The sequence below is a fragment of the Amborella trichopoda genome, chromosome 5, assembly GCF_054954075.1.
Source record: "Amborella trichopoda isolate Santa Cruz 75 chromosome 5, AtrichopodaSantaCruz75HAP2 v2.0, whole genome shotgun sequence".
Taxonomy (NCBI): Eukaryota; Viridiplantae; Streptophyta; class Magnoliopsida; order Amborellales; family Amborellaceae; genus Amborella; species Amborella trichopoda.
In genome coordinates, this window is record NC_142340.1 from 1,266,528 (window position 1) to 1,283,547 (window position 17,020).

The 17,020-nt window shown below is 36.1% G+C and overlaps 1 protein-coding gene and 1 long non-coding RNA gene across 5 annotated transcripts; both read left to right on the forward strand.

Annotated features, from left to right (window-relative positions):
- The first annotated feature begins 815 nt into the window (after nt 1–815).
- On the forward strand, nt 816–16,337 carry GC5 (golgin Putative 5). Of its 4 annotated transcripts, XM_011622261.3 has the most exons (19): nt 816–1,008; nt 2,054–2,955; nt 3,606–3,677; nt 3,812–3,886; nt 5,025–5,139; nt 6,560–6,621; nt 6,729–6,776; nt 7,281–7,565; nt 8,862–8,921; nt 9,438–9,521; nt 9,913–9,978; nt 10,278–10,376; nt 10,840–11,058; nt 11,182–11,299; nt 11,592–11,830; nt 12,746–12,805; nt 13,194–13,307; nt 14,564–14,638; nt 15,919–16,337. In XM_011622261.3, the coding sequence occupies exons 1-19, from the start codon at nt 867–869 to the stop codon at nt 15,952–15,954; spliced, it is 2,871 nt and encodes a 956-aa protein (XP_011620563.1). In that variant the 5' UTR covers nt 816–866; the 3' UTR covers nt 15,955–16,337. The 4 variants fall into 4 exon arrangements, with proteins under 4 accessions (XP_011620563.1, XP_088722804.1, XP_088722805.1 ...); XM_088866678.1 differs by lacking the exons at nt 14,564–14,638; nt 15,919–16,337 and adding an exon at nt 13,544–14,083; XM_088866680.1 differs by lacking the exons at nt 816–1,008; nt 2,054–2,955; nt 3,606–3,677; nt 3,812–3,886 and adding an exon at nt 4,344–4,423.
- LOC148781890 (uncharacterized) lies at nt 13,673–14,083 on the forward strand. The gene is made up of 2 exons (XR_016055553.1): nt 13,673–13,849; nt 13,940–14,083. It is a non-coding gene; the product is annotated as an uncharacterized LOC148781890 (long non-coding RNA).
- Nucleotides 16,338–17,020: the final 683 nt, after the last annotated feature.

Below are 17,020 nucleotides of genomic sequence, written 5' to 3' on the forward strand. Positions count from 1 at the left end.
TTGTTATTGGGGATTGGGATTTTTTGTGCTCCATTCTAAGGGTATTGGGCGGTGATATTTATTGAACTGTAGCTTTTTTTTTTTTTTTACCATTCTTCTGAAGTTTTGCTTTTTCTTTTTCTTCTTTTTTGTTTTTTTTGTGTTAATGCATTTGTTTTATCATAAACATAGAATGCTCAATTTATGATTTTAATTAATTTTGCATTAATTGCGTAGCATGCATATATTGGTATTGGGTTTATTTATTTTATTTTATTTTATTTTATTTTTCATTTTTTCCCAAATAATGAGCATCTTTTATTTATCGTAATTTGTTGTGCATTTCCTTGTATCTTTTTAATCTCGTATTTAGGTGGTTTTCTCAGCTGTTATCATATATATAAGTGCTCCATATATGATGTTAATTATCAGTTCATTACATACATTGTTCCATATATGATGTTAATTATCAGTTCATTACATACATTGTTATTGAGTTTATTTTATTTTATTTTTCATTGCTTCCCTAAGACTTGGATTCTTTCATTTATAAGAATTAACTATGCATTTCCTTTTATCTTTTTAATCTGATATATTGGTGGTTTGTTCAGTTGATGTATTTGCAACTGTTTTCTTACTCATACAACTGTTATTCTTCAGAATTCAACTCTCTCTAACCCTCTCTCTCTATACATATATACATATATTAATCTCTCTAAATAATGAGTTTTTCCTATATATATCTACTTCATTTTTCGTGTTCTCGATGTTCTCATCTCATTTAACATGACATGCTCATGCTTCTTTGATGAATTTGGAATTCTAGGGTTTCCTATGTAGTTGAGGTGGAGACCCTGCGTTAAGGCCGAGGGTTCAATTCACAGAAAATGGCATGGTTAGGGAAGGTGTCTTTAGGGGGCTTCCCTGATTTAGCCGGTGCAGTGAACAAATTGAGCGAGAGTGTGAAGAATATCGAGAAGAATTTCGATAGTGCTCTTGGGTTGGAGGAGAAGTCAGATGGCGGTGAAGGTAGTTCTTCCTTATTAGAACTATTCCATTGAGTTTCAGAATATCAAATCAAATCACTGGCAAAATGTTTGTGACTTTGTGTAGAAAAAATAGTTGGTAATTCTAGATTCACATTGGTTTTACAAGTTGATTCTATGCATGGATCTAAGATTTGTTTTGGAAACTCGAAGTTTAATCAGGTTGAGAAATTCTTGTTGCATTATAAGACCACCGTGTTTTTCTTTATTGTTCTTTTGGTATTCTACAATTTATCTGAACAATAATTGATATAGGCCTTTGTATTGCCAATTTTATAAATATGGGTCCTTTTCTTTTTGCTTGTTTTGTTTTTCTTACTTCCTTGTATTAGACAGGTGCCATATTGGAAATTATTTATGATCTGGGTCAAGTTTTAGGTTCTTTGCTTAGTAAAACTATGGGCCGATACATGTAATGTATCGTGGTACCGTGCAAAAGTTATTTTTGTCTTTACAAATTTTTATTTAGTTAAAGGGTTATGTTAACTTGTTTGGAATCCTAATCTTTTATTGTTATGCTTTTATTTTTGTTACACATTTTTACGATTTCATGTAGCTGACCTTAATTAATTGGGATAAGGCTTGGATGACGATAATTTTTAGGATTTCATTCCATGTGTGCAACATAGAGATTTGTTTTTTGCTACTCCTTAATGATTGGTGGGTTTTTATTTTTGTTTTTAAATTATGATTTTCGATTTTTTATGAAGAATGACGAGTACTGTAACATATAAAATTTTCCCCTTTCATATTGTGGTGGATTTGCATGCCATTCACGAATCTATTTAAGGTTCTAATATCATTTACTTTTGTTGAACATAGATATCTATTTTTATGTCATATAATATACGGGGTTTTCACGCCACAAAGAAAGCAGAGATCCTTCTTCTTGCTCCTTTTCTTTGCAACTCTCACTCGCTTTATGAAGGATATATATTCTGCTTAAGAATATGTAGAGTATGAGCACTATTTTTGTTTTGAAATTGGATGAGCTGATTTTTGCATTGTACTGGTTTATCATTTTCTAGCTTCTGGATCGTGGCCCTCCTTCGATCCAGTCATGGCCTTTATGGGGCACAAGAGTGGAGATAGTGCAATTGAGCCCTCAGAAAAAGTTGACTTGTCATCAGTTGAAGAGCCCAGTAAGACATTAGCTGAGGATTCGTCAACAACTGTCCCTACTGAGAGTGCTTCATCCACAGGGCAAGATGAGATCCATGAAATTCAGGGAACTGAAGGACAAATACATGTTATTGAGGCCTCAAAACATGTGCCAGAGGAAGTTGTAATTGATGAACAGGAGTCTAGTTCGCTGAAACTCGCGCAACAAGTAGAATTAAGCTCAAATTCAGATGACAAAGGTGTTTCAGGTGTCATTGATCAAGAAACTCTTGAACCAGCTCAGCAACCATTGATACAAGAAGATAGTAAGGAATTCGGTCAACCCATTGAAGAATTACAAGGTGGGGCATCCACGCTAGTAAACCCTGATGCTGAAGAACAAGTTGAAAAGGATGAATCTCATGATGGGGTTGATTTGAAAGGAATCCCTATTGAACAAGGAAAGGAAACAGAGGAACCCACAATTAGTCAAATAATTGATGAGCAGGTGGCTTCTGATTTATACCCTGTTGAGGACTTAAAGGATGAAAGTGTCAGCGAGCCATTAAGCAGTACTGTCTCAAATGTTATTGATTCAGATGTGTCCCATATGGCCTCTGAATCAGTTACACCAGATAGTGGGTCATTAACTACATTAGAAAAAAATGATTCTAGTGTTAATATCGTGGATTATGGTCATATGGAGCCACCGAGAGGCTTTGATCACACCTTAACTGATTTTCTGGATTCAAATGCTGAAATAGAGAAGCTGAAGATGGAACTGCAATCAATGGAGGCCGCATTGCAAGGAGCTGCAAGACAATCTCAGGTATATCATTTTTACAAATAATTAGGTTAATGTACTTACCAGATTTAAGTGTTTGGCATCTGTAGCTTCACCACTACTGTTTATATTTTGATATTAAAATGTGTTGTTGGATTTATTAAAAAAGGAACTGAACTTCTATGATTCTTCCGTTTGCTTGAGCTCAGCCTGATTAAAGGGCAGATAAACTTGAGCTCTGCTTGCTTAACAAGCCCAGAGATGAGCTGACTAAAGCCATAAACAAGCTGAGCACAAGACCATAAACGAGGCAATATATATCTTGAAATCGAGTCTTGAATTTGATGTGAGGTTTAATATAATATTCAATATATATTGTATGTACAATGTAGTAAACTATCCCAAGTTGTGGTTTAGCCTGAACTTTTCTCAGCTTTACTTGGCTTGTTTAATAAATGTGTAGTATACTCTGCTTGGCTTGGCATGTTGAGCCAAAAAATATTGCACAAGCTTGGCTCATTATGACTTTATGAGCCTAGCCATGCCAGCTTGCAACTGGTTTTGGCCTTATTGACACCTCTAGTCGTGATAGTTTATTTTGATTTCCACTCATTTGTGTGGAGAAGAAAATCTCAGTTATTTTTTTTGCTTGTCTCCTCAAACTCATAGTCCATGTTGTATACTGTCATTTGCAGTCAAAGGCTGATACGATTGCTACGTTGATGAATGAAAATGAGCAGCTAAAGTCTACTGTAGAGGAATTGAAGGTAGGTATGGACATGTACATTTCTCATTAATTATTCTTAGTATGAGTAATAGCTAATGTTAGAATAACATGTTCGTTACAAAAAGAGGCTTTGGATTTATGTGGTTATGACTATTCTTTCCTATTATGCATCAGAGAAAATCTTCAGAAACAGAATCTGATAAACTGAGAGAAGAGTATCATCAGAGGGTGGCGACTCTGGAAAGGAAGGTATTTCATGATGGGAAATGTTATTTCTTCCATGTTGATTTTCTTTCATAAAATTTATGCTGATCCCTTGAGAAACTAATGAAAAAAGAAAACTATATTTGTTTCTTACACAGTTAACCTTTTCCTCAAAAAAAAAAAATGTTTCTTACATGATTAAGTACTAACACGATAAGGAATGAAATGTTTGCTTGTATATTATGTTGAAGCAACTGCTTAAAGATATTCTATAACCTGGATTTCAAAGGGTAGGACCTCTAGCTTGTTTTCTATCCACATCCTTTTATTGTAAAGTGACATTTATAAAAGGAAAGCAAAGCAACTATTTAATCAAGAGTTCATTTGGGGAAATTTTTGTCAAGTGCGACCTAGGAACCTTGCATTACAAAAATGAGTTATTCATATTAAAGAAGCAGCTACTTAATCTAGATTTCTAAATACAATTTGTGTGTCAGGTGTGAACAAGGAACAGATGAACTATCCTTGGTGTTGTTTCAAAAGTTTGAAGATGTGGTTGCACACACAAGAATTTTAATTATAGTTAAGTATTCAAATTTTTTATTATAGTTAAGTATTCAGTAATTATTACAGTTTTTTTGATAACTCAAGCATTATATTAGTTTATTATCACTTGTCCAATTATGGTATCTTAGTTTTTGAGTATCTTCACCTGACATATTCTGTCAGGGTTCTGTCTTGTTTAATCGTAGAGCAGAAAATTGAATTTTTTAAATGAAGATTGCGTCTTGGATCTGGCATTTGCAAAACTTGAGCAACATGTATAACCATTGAAGCTAACCAATATCCATTTGCTCATAGTTGACCTAGTTTGCCCAGCCAATGTAGCATAATTATGATAGCAATGTCATCTAACTATCTAAGTCTTCCAGCATTTAGCCGATCTTCTATCTGCTATGCCCTCTAGCGAGAGCCAGATTAGTTGCTCAGGCTATTTTCAGGCTTTGATAGCTCTGTTTCATTTTGTAGAAACACAAGTTCAAAGTTGGCTCTTTACCACACCATAAACATTTGACGAAAGTTTCGTTACCTGCTGCATTTGCATCAGTTTCTAGTTGTTGTTTTTTTGGTTATTCCTTCCTGGGCGTTGTTTGGCCGCCTTTTCATCCTGCTCTTGTTGCAGGTTTATGCTCTTACAAAGGAGAGAGATACATTGAGAAGAGAGCAAAACAAAAAAAGTGATGCTGCGGCTCTTTTAAAAGAGAAAGATGAAATTATAAGTCAAGTCATGGCTGAAGGTAGTCCTTTGAAAGAATTTTACTCTTTTGTCCCTCTGCTCATATCTGTTGTTGGGAGCTGTGAGATGACTTGTTTTAGTCATCTTGTATTTTTCTTATTTGTCCCAGTTAATTTTATTTATTGGAAGTGAATTTTCGACTTTAGTTATATATATTATGACTGGACAAAGATTCCCTTTCTCGAAGAAACATTACGGCATCTCTATTGCTTTTCTCTATCATAAACCTAACTATTTGTCAAGGCTTAGGATTCTTCTCTACAACAAGTATTTTTTCTCTATTTTCCCCATTTCCTACCATAAAAAGCTATTTCCTGTTGGAAATTGAAGTTGTGGAGCACCAAGATTTTTTCATGTTCATTGGACTTACTTTATCACATAGCTATGTACAGTTTTTTTTAAGGTGTTGGATTTGGTATGTGGTTGATACATGTAGCTCCAAGGAAAGGTCCATTATGATTTATTTGGTCAATCGTGTTTTCGGGGGATAAAGGTGCATCCAAGCTTCCCAAATGACTGAAGGAATATGGCATAATGATGCAGAGGTGTTTTAAGCTTATCAATAGGCCAGTGGCCAGTGGGGCTTATATGTTTTGGGAAAGTGAGGCATATGCTCGAGAGAGGGAATGTGGGATTTGCCATACACCATGGCAAATGATATAAATGGAATCAGTTTAGTTGTATACCCCGGAAGATGGAAGGTTGATAGTTTTATGGTAATTACATTTCTGGAAAAAAAAAGGAATTTGTGAAATACATACATACATACACATACACACTCACACACCCACACCCACACACATACAAATGTTAAAATTAGAATATGTTGTGATGTGTTTTTATTAAAAATCTAACGTTTTTAATAAAAAACCTGCTTTTATATAGGCAACATAAGGATATATTTGAAATTTCATAAAAGTAGAATGGCATTCTGGAAATGCATCCTGGAACTTTATTAGTACAATATCATTTTAATAAGAATTTTAATATGCCCTTATAAAGATGACAAAAATACCAAATGTCTTTTAGTTATAGTACCATATACAACCTTAGTTAATAACCAAGTTACCCATAAAAACTAATTATAGTAGAAAGAAACCACATATTTTATAAATCCACCATTCACAGCTAATTTGAACAGTCTCACAGTGGTCTTTATTTAATGATTAATGATTGTTTTTTGTTTTCTTTTTTTGAATGTTAACGGGGAACCTGGTGAGAATGGAACTCTAGATGTCACGTTCTGGTACCTGCCACCCTGACGACCTCTTCCTAGTGCCCTTTCTCAATAATTAATCATTGTTTGTAAACAAATCACAAGATATTTTGAGGAAACATTTACTGCTTTACTCGTTTACGAAAAACTGCACTGTCACATATAAGTATTTGTAGCCTCATAAGGAAAAAACTCATGTGTGCAGGTGAGGAGCTTTCAAAAAGGCAAGCTGCTCAAGAGGCCCAAATAAGGAAATTACGGGCACAGGTGTGGGAGAAATTTTTATGTTATGTGCTGTTCCATTATGTGGCATTGAATACATCGTTGGAATGACCACTTTTGTCCCTTACACCCTTTTGTTTATGGAAAATCAGATAAGAGAGTTTGAAGAAGAAAAACAAAGATTGAATTCCAGGCTTCAGGTATGTTGTCATGAACTATGATTTCTATTTTGGGTTGGTATAATTAATGATGGATGTTATAATCTTTGAAATCACCATGCAATGTCTACATTATCTGCATCATTTGAATTTTTCCATAAAATAATTTGGTAAAGTAATGGGTGTTTCCTCTATAAAAATTTGAGGGCCAGAGGACTTATATTATAGCATTGGTAGTCTCTTAAAACTAATTGTTAGAAAGTTTGTCTGACATACTCTATGAGTTGATACAACTGAAGTAATTCCTGAATCTGTTCTTTTCAACTGGCTAAACATACCTTTTCAGGCTGTGGAGGAAATTAAGTTAAAGAAAATACTAAAGAAGCCCTAAAATACTAGTCAAGATGTCTAATTATGGAACTTGGATTAAAACAGTGTACCTCCGTAACGCGATTCTCACCATCTAAGTTGCTTTGGTTACATTTCATCTAAGTTTTACTTGTTTAGAAATTCAGTTCTATAATCTTATGAGTAGGAATTTTTCAGGTAGAAGAATCTAAAGTTGAGTGCATGAAAAAAGACAAGGCAGCAACTGAAAAGTTGCTACAAGAAACAGTAGAGAGGAGTCAGGCTGAACTTGCTGCACAAAAAGAGTATTATACCAATGCTCTCAATGCAGCCAAGGAAGCCGAAGCATTGGCTGAGGCACGTGTAAATAATGAAGCCAAAGCTGAGCTTGAACGTCGATTAAGGGAAGCCGCAGATCGTGAAGCCACACTAGTGCAGACACTTGATGAACTAAGGCAAACCCTCAGCAGAACAGAGCAACAGGTGCTTTGTATTTAGTTTCTATACGACTGGGAGTTTTGACTTAAGGAGAGAAGCATACACAAACTTGGCTGAGGCCATATGCTAATAAAAATAGCATTTTGTTTTTTGTAGTTAGGTCTTAATATGAATTTGGGAAAATATCAAAAGCTCAAAACAATGCTTGGAGCACCTGCATGAACTCTGCAGTCATGTAGGTTTTTGGAGCTATCAGTTTTGTTTGTGCAGTATACTACCATCCTGTGGACTATGGAAAACTATAGTCTATTGTGGTCATCATCATCATCATTATCCGAGCCTTATTCCAATTACTTGGGTCAGCTACATGAATCATGTTTTGCCATTCCGCTCTATTAAGGGCCATACCTTCAATCAGACCATAAGTCACCACATCTCTTCTCGCTACTTTCATCCATGTCCTTTGGGCCTTTCCCTTGCCTTTTAGAGCCTTCTACTTGAACCAAATCGCCCCTCCTAACAAGTGTTGTTCTAGGTCAGTATTGCATATGGCAGCTTACCTAAGTCTACTTTCCCTCATCCTATCGCCTATTGGAACCACCCCTAAGTTCCCGCGGTTGTATTCATTTTGACTTCTATCCTTCTGGCCTTGCCACTTATCTATCTCAACATCCTTGTCTCAGCTACACTCACTCTATGGATGTATGTTGCTATCCTTTCTGGTCTTACCGCTTATATATCTTAACATCCTTGTTTCAGCTGCACTCACTCTATGGGTATATGTTGTTTTTTGACTGCCCAACATTCTATGCCATAAAGAATTGCTGGTTCCATCAACCGTCCTATTAAACTTCCCTTCAGTTTCATTGGTATTTAGCGATCACATAGAACTCCAGAAGCAACATCTCCACTGTGGCTACCCAGCTCTATTTCTGTTGGGGATTATCGTCCAACAAAATGTAAGGTGATGGATAGTGTCGGAATCACCAGAACAGGACATTAGCCCAATAGTGGATCCTACTATCTCTTGATCACCGTCAATGTTATCTTGTTACTAGTAAAGCTCGGTTCTTGAAACAACAAACAAGATATGATTGACGGTGGCAATTTTCACTCTTGTTTGTTGTTTGTTGTTTCAAGAACCGAGGTTTATGACTATTTATTGAATGGTGGCGTTAACCTAGCCTAATGGTTTGTATACTGGACAAGGGTTAAAACAGTAATTGACAAAAATGTGTGGTTAAGGCATGTGGTGCTCCAGGCACTCTTCTATAGATTTTCTCGACCCATTTCTGTTATGTTTTACAAAACGTGATATTATAATCTGGTTTGATGCTGTAGGCTGTTTTCCGTGAAGATATGCTTCGAAGAGACATTGATGATCTCCAAAAGCGTTATCAAGTGAGTTGTACTTCATGTAGCTAACATGCTGTATATTGTCTGCTTTCTTTTTAGGGAAGTATATCATAATCCAATGTAGTATGCTAGGTACATCAACTGTCTGCTCTCAATGATAGGCTGTTTAAATAAATTTCTGGAATGAAAATGCACCTGAGTGAAGGTCCTGGTGGGTCCCCACTGTGGTAATCTTCACTCTGTCAGCAGGAATGGAGGGTGGATGTCCATTTGGTGTAATTTACTTCATAATCCATTGGATTATGGTTGGATTTTCCCTTTTTAATCTGTCTTGTATGGTTAATCATTCTAGAGAGCTTTGTGAGATGTTCACAGCATGGTATTTTTTGTCATCCTGTCTTCTATGGTTAATCATTCTAGAGCTCTGTGACATATTCTTATCATGGTTTCTTAGTCAGACTGTATTGTATGGTTAATCATTCTAGAGAACTCTGTGAGATATTATTTTCCTGGTTGATCAGTCACTGAAGTTATCTATGATATTCTTAAACTGATCTTCAGGCCAGTGAGTTGCGTTGTGAAGAATTGATTACACAAGTACCTGAGTCCACGAGGCCTCTTCTGAGGCAAATTGAGGCTATCCAGGTCATACACATTATACCCTTAGCCATTCTTTTGATGTCAAATTTATAAAGGGAAAGCATGGTACAAGCAAATGGACTTGGTATATTCGTTGTCTATTGGGGTATCATCTTCTCTGATGACGGATGGTGATGGAGTGGCAGCCACCTGCCCAGAACAGGTCGTGATCCCATGGGTTCCACTGTCTCTGTCACTATGATTTCATTGGACGGCGACGACCCCTGTGGACTATCGGTTCCAGTGATAGTCCATTGGGTTATAGCATACTTCCCTTTCATGAACCAATCATTTGCTGTGAAGTTTTATGAGTGAATTAGTTCAATGCTCAAAGGAACAGTTTAGTGGATATCTTACAGGAAAACATTGGGTTGCATTATTTTTGGAATAAAAACAGGAGACAACAGCTAGAAAGGCAGAAGCTTGGGCTGGCGTGGAGAGAGCCCTGAACTCTCGTCTTCAGGTTTGTGCTTCATCTGACTGGAGTGTTGATGAAAAATGGCTCTATGTATTCATATCAGAGAAAGTGATATTATTAAGCAGTGGACCATGCAAAACTGTAGTCTATAAGGTTTATCACTGTCCACTGAAATGAATGGGGAGAGAGAGTGGGGCACACCAACAGAGTAATGTTATATTCTGGTGGTCCTTCTCAGATTCCATCATCTTCCGTTGTTTCATCGGATGGTGATGACTCTTGTATCCTTTCCCTCCATATTATGCATTATTGCTCTAATATGTATTACTATTATTTCCTTTCAGGAGGCTGAGGCAAAGGCTGCGGCTGCTGAGGAGAGTGAGAGGTCCATGAATGACCGCCTTTCTCAAACTCTCTCTCGAATGGCTGTTTTGGAAGCTCAGGTGTTTAACATGTTTGTTTTACTCCTCCCCCCCCCACCCCCATCCAATGGTGACTGTAGATTTCTTCTGATACAAGCCCACATTTATAGTGCTGCTAGCGGTGGTTTCTAATCTCCCTTAAAGAACGTGAGCTATTGATATTAAAGGCTCTAACATTCAAAGCCTAAGAATCCAAGCCTGTCTTAAAAGCCTCCAAAACACACATGCAATCCCAAACCTCCAAAATTCTCTATTTCTTCTTGGGTTTCACTCCCAAAATTCTTAAAATCCAACTCTGAAAATTCCAACATGATTCCTTGTAATATATATATATATATATATATATATATATATATATATATATATATATATATATATATATATATATATATTTAAATTTTTTAAATTTTTATTTTTAATTTCATGATGGTGGTTGCAAAAGAAGGTTGCCCTAGATATTGACTAATTTGGATACATTTTTCAGGTTTCATGTCTTAGAGCTGAGCAAACACAACTGACTAGAACACTTGAGAAGGAAAGGCAACGAGCATCTGAAAATCGACAAGAATGCCTTGCTACACAGGAAACAGCTCTTACCCATGAAGGGAGAGCAAAGCAACTTGAAAAAGAAATTCAGGAATTGAGAAATAAACATAAGCAGGATTTGTTTGAAGAGGCTTCTCACCGAGAACTCATAGAGAAGGTAAACAGTTGTTGGGTGTGTTAAAGACTTAAAGTGATCATTTGATATTGGAGTGAGATATGTGTAACATTAGATTCATGTTACTGAGCAAACATCACTTAACCCTGAAATTTTTGATTTCAGGAGCTAGAACAAGAAAAGGCTGCAAGGTTGGAGTTAGAAAGAATTGCTCACTTAGAAAAGCCTGTATCATCTGATAGAGCCCCAACAATTAAGTATACAAACTCTTTTCTTGATAATGGTACGTGGACAATGTCATATCTACATGTTTCTCTTGTATATTTGGAAACAGCATCTAGATATGCATGCTTCAGAAACTTGAAACCTTAAGCCAGTGCTTGAATGCTTGGACTGATCATCTTACTAAGTGCATATTTTAATGTCTCCCATTTAATAAAAGTGCTTTTGATTGTCCTACTAGTGTGGCTGTAAAATGGTAAATTAGTAAAAAATTGACCAGTCCAATATTTATGCAGGTGTTCCGGAAGCTGTTTATGTTTATATTTACCTTCTTATATGCTTTTTATCTACAGGACCTGGAGTTCCTATAAGGAAACTTTCTAGTGCTGGAAGTATAAGCAGCATGGATGAGAGCTTTTTTCTTCAGGCATCTTTGGAGTCTTCTGATGGTGCTATTTCAGAGAGGAGCATTCCTTCTGCGACAAATGCGTCACCTTTTTTTAGGAAGAGCATGACTCCTGGTACCATTGAGCACTTAGAATCTGCCCTCCGCCAGAAAGATGGTGAACTCATGTCATATATTTCTCGATTGGTATGCATAACCTTATCCTTTGCCCTTTCTCCAAACGCTTGACTTTGAGGAATGGGAAAGTAACTATAATCTTTGTTGCAGTGATCTCATTGTCTGATGAAATGGTGGATGGTGGTGGACGGGATCCACCATTGGGTTATCTCCTGCTCTGATGGCTCCATTCTTTCTATCACCATCCATGATTTCATCACACACTCATGAATCGAATGGATGCTTGTTCTTCATAGTCCATTGGATTGTAGTATACTTCCCTTGAATGATTTTAGAGTCCATAGGAATTTTTTGAATTTGAAAACAAAAACAAAATGGAGAAATGCAATTATTTGAAGCACCATTTGCATGTTATATGGTTTTTATTTGATTTCAGAAATACATGGAGTTCCAAATCATGGTCCAGGGAGGAAAGCAAAATTTCATACCATTATTTATTTATTTATTTTGCAATGTAAGAGAGTAGTTTAAGTTTAGCATGCCATTAGAAGTTGTAGTTTCTTATGGTTGCATTGATAAAAATTTTGTTGCGAGTAACCGCTCAGTGTGGTGTTATTTTGAATTCCCCATGATTTCAACCCAAATATCAGTTAGCAAAATGGAGAAAATTAAAATATCATTCATGAATCCTGTATCTCATTGGCCATCTAGCTCGAATGATTATCTCTGCATTTGGATTATTGATTGGTTCATCAGGGCAGTAAAATGTTTTTGCCCTTTGAATAATTGCCCTTGACCATTATCTTATTGGTGATATGTATGTTTTTATTTTTGGTAAACCAAGTATTATTATTCTTGAGAAAATTTACTGAGCCTTTTTGAGTCATATTTCTAAGATAAAAGAATATGTCCAACTAGTGGAAATGTCTTGTAGAATACTTTACGAAGCCTTTTAAGCTAATTTGTTTAATGCACTTGTCCCAGTCATCTTTGGAGTCTATCCGTGATTCTCTTGCCGAGGAGTTAGTGAAAATGACAGCACAGGTCAATATTCTTCTAATTTTATTTCATTAAGTTGTTTGCCTCGTCCATAATTTTTTTTTTTTGAGGTGGGGAATTTTGCACTTGTGTGTGTGTGTGTGTCTACACATCATCATCATTATAGCCTTTTCCCAATTAATTGGGGTCGGCTACACGAATCCTGGTACGCCATTCTATTCTATTAAAGGCCATATCCTCAGTGAGACTATAAATCCCCATATCTTTTCGGACTACTTCTCTCCACGTCCATTCCCTATATATATATATATATCGAGAGAGAGAGAGAGAGAGAGAGAGAGAGAGAGAGAGAGAGAGAGAGAGAGATTTGATTTGCTTTGTCTTGTCCTGCTTATTTTGGGCTTTTAATATGAGGTTTGGCATTTGTATGCAGTGTGAGAAACTGCATACAGAGGTTGCTGTGTTGCCTGGTTTACGGGCAGAGCTAGAAGCGTTGAGGCGGAGACACTCCTCTGCATTGGAGCTCATGGGTGAACGTGATGAAGAGGTAATCATGTTACTTCTCTTTTGGGGAGCAAACCTCACTTTTGCCACTTAGAGCTTTTTATATATTTAAAACTACCACCTTTTGTTTTATGCATTTCAAAATTTGCCCAACTTTTAGTCATCTTTCTTTAGTGTTGGATTTTGCACATTTTAGTTCCAGAAGTGCCCTTCATCTCTTCTCAAATGCTATGTATTCTCCTAATGAATCCCCAAACTCCCTGATTTTTCTCCCTGTAGCAAGGACTACCAGGTGGAAACCATCAGTCTCTCTCAAACCCAAAAATTTCAAGATCTCTGTTTCTATACCAAACCCAAAGTCGATCAGCAAAAATCATCTTTCTCTCTCCAATTTGGTGCCACAGCTAGAGGAGAGAGCCTAACTTTTGTGGTTCACAGTTGATACATGGAGACAGCTTGCTAGTCAGGTGTTGGAGTGTGGAGAGGGAAAACGTCTGAAATTCCTGGTTCGGGCTTTGAGGGGAAGGACATACTTGGAAATGTTAAAAAAGTGGCAATAATTGAGCATAGTTGGAGAGTTGGGTGGTAATCTTGTCATACATAAACAAAAGTTGTATTTTTTAATGTATGAGACACTTGTGGCAAAATTGAAGTCCCCCCTTTGTTCTTTGATAGACAGGGAAACATGCTACTTTTCACATCCATAAACTGATCCCTTTATTATTATTTAGGTAATATTCTGATTTTTCATAATAGAATCTTAGTTTGGCTATCCATGTTTTAGTGATCCGGCCAATGGTCTTTTTACTCAACCAAAAAGAATGTTGACAAACGAGCATAAATCTTCCAATTCCCTATGGTTTTCCACTGTACTAAAAGAATGGGTAATAATATGAAAATATATTACGGATTGTCTACAAAGAGACCATTTAACTTTTGCACAAGGAGGTCACAACTATTCCCACTCATTAGATGTTAAATTGAATGGCTTGGGGAGAGTCACGAAGTTCGAGATTTTTTTTTTTTTGGAACTTTGTGTCTAATCAATAATACTTCTGCAACCACCCATTTGAAATCTAAGCGACGAGAATGATTGTGACATCCTTGTACAAAAGGTAAATGTTCTCTTTGTAGACAATCCAATATATTATGATTCTTATTTTGTAATTATTATCCATTTCTTTTTTTTCTTGGGTCTTGCATGCACCATAAGATGAAACTTTATATATATATCTCACTTGAATCATTAATTGTCCATTTTTTAATTTCTAATTTTGGATCTTTTTATTGGCAATGTAGTTGGAAGAACTCCGAGCAGATATTTTCGACTTGAAGGAGATGTATAGAGAGCAGATAGATATGCTTGTGAACCAGGTTTGTTTCTCAAGCCTTATCAATTATCTACTGAAGTTCCTTATTCTTTAAACTTCAATTTAATGCAGAATATGTTACAAGGACATGGACACATCCTAAGTGGCTCACACGAATACTAGTTATCAAACATGCAATCCCAAAATTGCTCTTTAAGACACGTAACTGTACATCATTTAGAAATGTCAAAGGTGGAATTTTATCTCATGAGGTACTTTTATTGTGGCATCTCAAATAAGAGATGTTGAAGAGAAGCATCTAGCTTCCTATGTGTTAGGCGTGGATGTCGTCTCCTAAGTTTGTTGACATGATGCACTTCTCTGTGTTATATAGAACGAATAGAATGAAGTAAAGCATGTACGTATTTGCTGTGATATACATAGGCGGAGTATCCATCGTCCTTTCAGAAAACAGATGTTGGAGACAAGTTGTTGTATGGCACAGCTCTGGCATTTGTTCGATCTGGTCTGTACAAGGTTCATCTCCACCATCCTTTTTCTGAATGGATGGCGGATGTGCTCTATACGTACGTAACTAACTCATACACATTGTGTATAGCTTTGTGGAAAGCTACTGGGTTCGGAGAATATAAGGAAAACCTTCTCCATTTTGAAAAAAATAGAAAGATAAAATAAAAAAGTTCAAAACTGTTGTTTACAAATGTGATCTCGGGCTCGGACTTGCAAGGATCCCGAGCCCAAGTCAGTTAGAGAATTGGCTGAGTGTGAGGCAATGCTGGGCCAATTTTATTTAAAATGAATGACATGGAACCTGGGTTGGGAGGATTGCCCGAATTTGGGCCACTCCCTTTGGATTTGTTAGGGTCTTAAAACTTGAGCCAGACTCAGGCAATTATGAGTTGGCTTGGTGGTTCTTATGGGGTTCAAACCACTAAGAGTTTCCATCTGCAGTAGAGGAAAGTACTTTCTGCCATTGTCAAATTATTATTATTATGGAATTGTATACAGTGTCATAATTACTTACAACCATCTGCTGTAAAATCTAATAGCTTGGATGTGTGACAAAGTTCGAAAAATTTCTTTTGAACTTTGAGCTTGGTCAAGAAATAAATGCAACTATCCAATTTGATATCCAATTGTCAAAGATTATTTGTGACCACCTTGTACCAAAAGTAAATGATCTTATTGTATACTTTTCCTACTATTATTATTACTTTTTCTATTACTATTACTGTTACTATTAACTATTATTACTATTATTATATTATTATTATTGTTGTTATTGTTATATATAGTTCTTACACATTCCTTTGTTGTTAACAGATACAAAAGCTGAGTTTTTCAGTCAATGCTAGTTGATGCGCCATTGTGGTCTCTTTTTTTTTTGTTTTTATTTTTGTTTTTGTTTTTTAATCTCTTGATAATTGAGTATAGAGGTCAAAGACAAGTTATTTGTGGTGTTGTTTCTTTGGTTTCTTGTTGTCTTTCTTTTTATTTTTCCTTTATGTGAAAAATTTGTATGTTGTAAGTCATGGGTGGGTGGAAATTTCACCATGGATGGCCTGAGTAGGATTTTGGGTGTTAAAATCAAATATAGGGATTGGATCGTATCTTTTTTTTTTTTTTTTCTTTTTTAAATAATGTAACATAAGGGGATCATATGCTCTCGTATAAACTGGCCAACCAAGCCTGTTCTCTTTGCTTTTCTTATTCACGGAAGTTGGGTGCCTCAATTTCTGTCAGTAGTTTTTGTTATAGCCAAATGACTATATGCTCTTATGTGAGTGGATTGTACATTTGCACCCTCAGGCCTAATCGCACTTGGGAGTAAATTTTGGGGAGGTAGAAAAAAGGAAAAAAAAAAAAAAAAAAACTATACACACACACTCGTTGGACACTTTAGAAGTGCTTGATACAAATCATCTCCAAATACTGAACAGTGTTTGTGGTGATGGCACTCCAAATAAATCAATTTAAAAGAATTGTTCGCCTCTAATTGATCATCTCTACTTTAAGATGCACTAATATGGAAATAAAAAAAAAATTATATTCCAAAAATGGTGTTTCTCGTAATACATTATCTAGACCATCCATTTTTAATATTTCAATTGTGTGTGGATCTATCCGATTTGGCTTGGCTTTTGAGTTTTATATATTATCAATTAGATGTGAAATAGATTTTCAGATCATGTTGAAATTTTGGATGCTAAAATTACATCTTTGGACAAAGCCGGAGGTGCACTTTGCTTGAATCTTTTAAGGTTTGTTACTTATGCAAGCGGCACCCATTATAAAGTGATTCTTAAAATTTTCACTTGAGGTTTTGCTCGAGGAAATAAGTGTGGAAAGGGGCTTGGTCGTGGGGGTAGCACCCCACACTCTAATTACCACGCTGTGGTTTTCATTCTCATCACTAACACCAACT

Excerpts from the sequence above, each read along its gene's own strand:
- GC5 (XM_088866678.1), top strand. The coding sequence starts at position 867 with ATGGCATGGTTAGGGAAGGTGTCTTTAGGGGGCTTCCCTGATTTAGCC. Across the intron at positions 5,140-6,559 it reads AAGTCAAGTCATGGCTGAAG|GTGAGGAGCTTTCAAAAAGG; the intron begins GTAGTCCTTTGA and ends TCATGTGTGCAG. Across the intron at positions 9,522-9,912 it reads GGCAAATTGAGGCTATCCAG|GAGACAACAGCTAGAAAGGC; the intron begins GTCATACACATT and ends GAATAAAAACAG.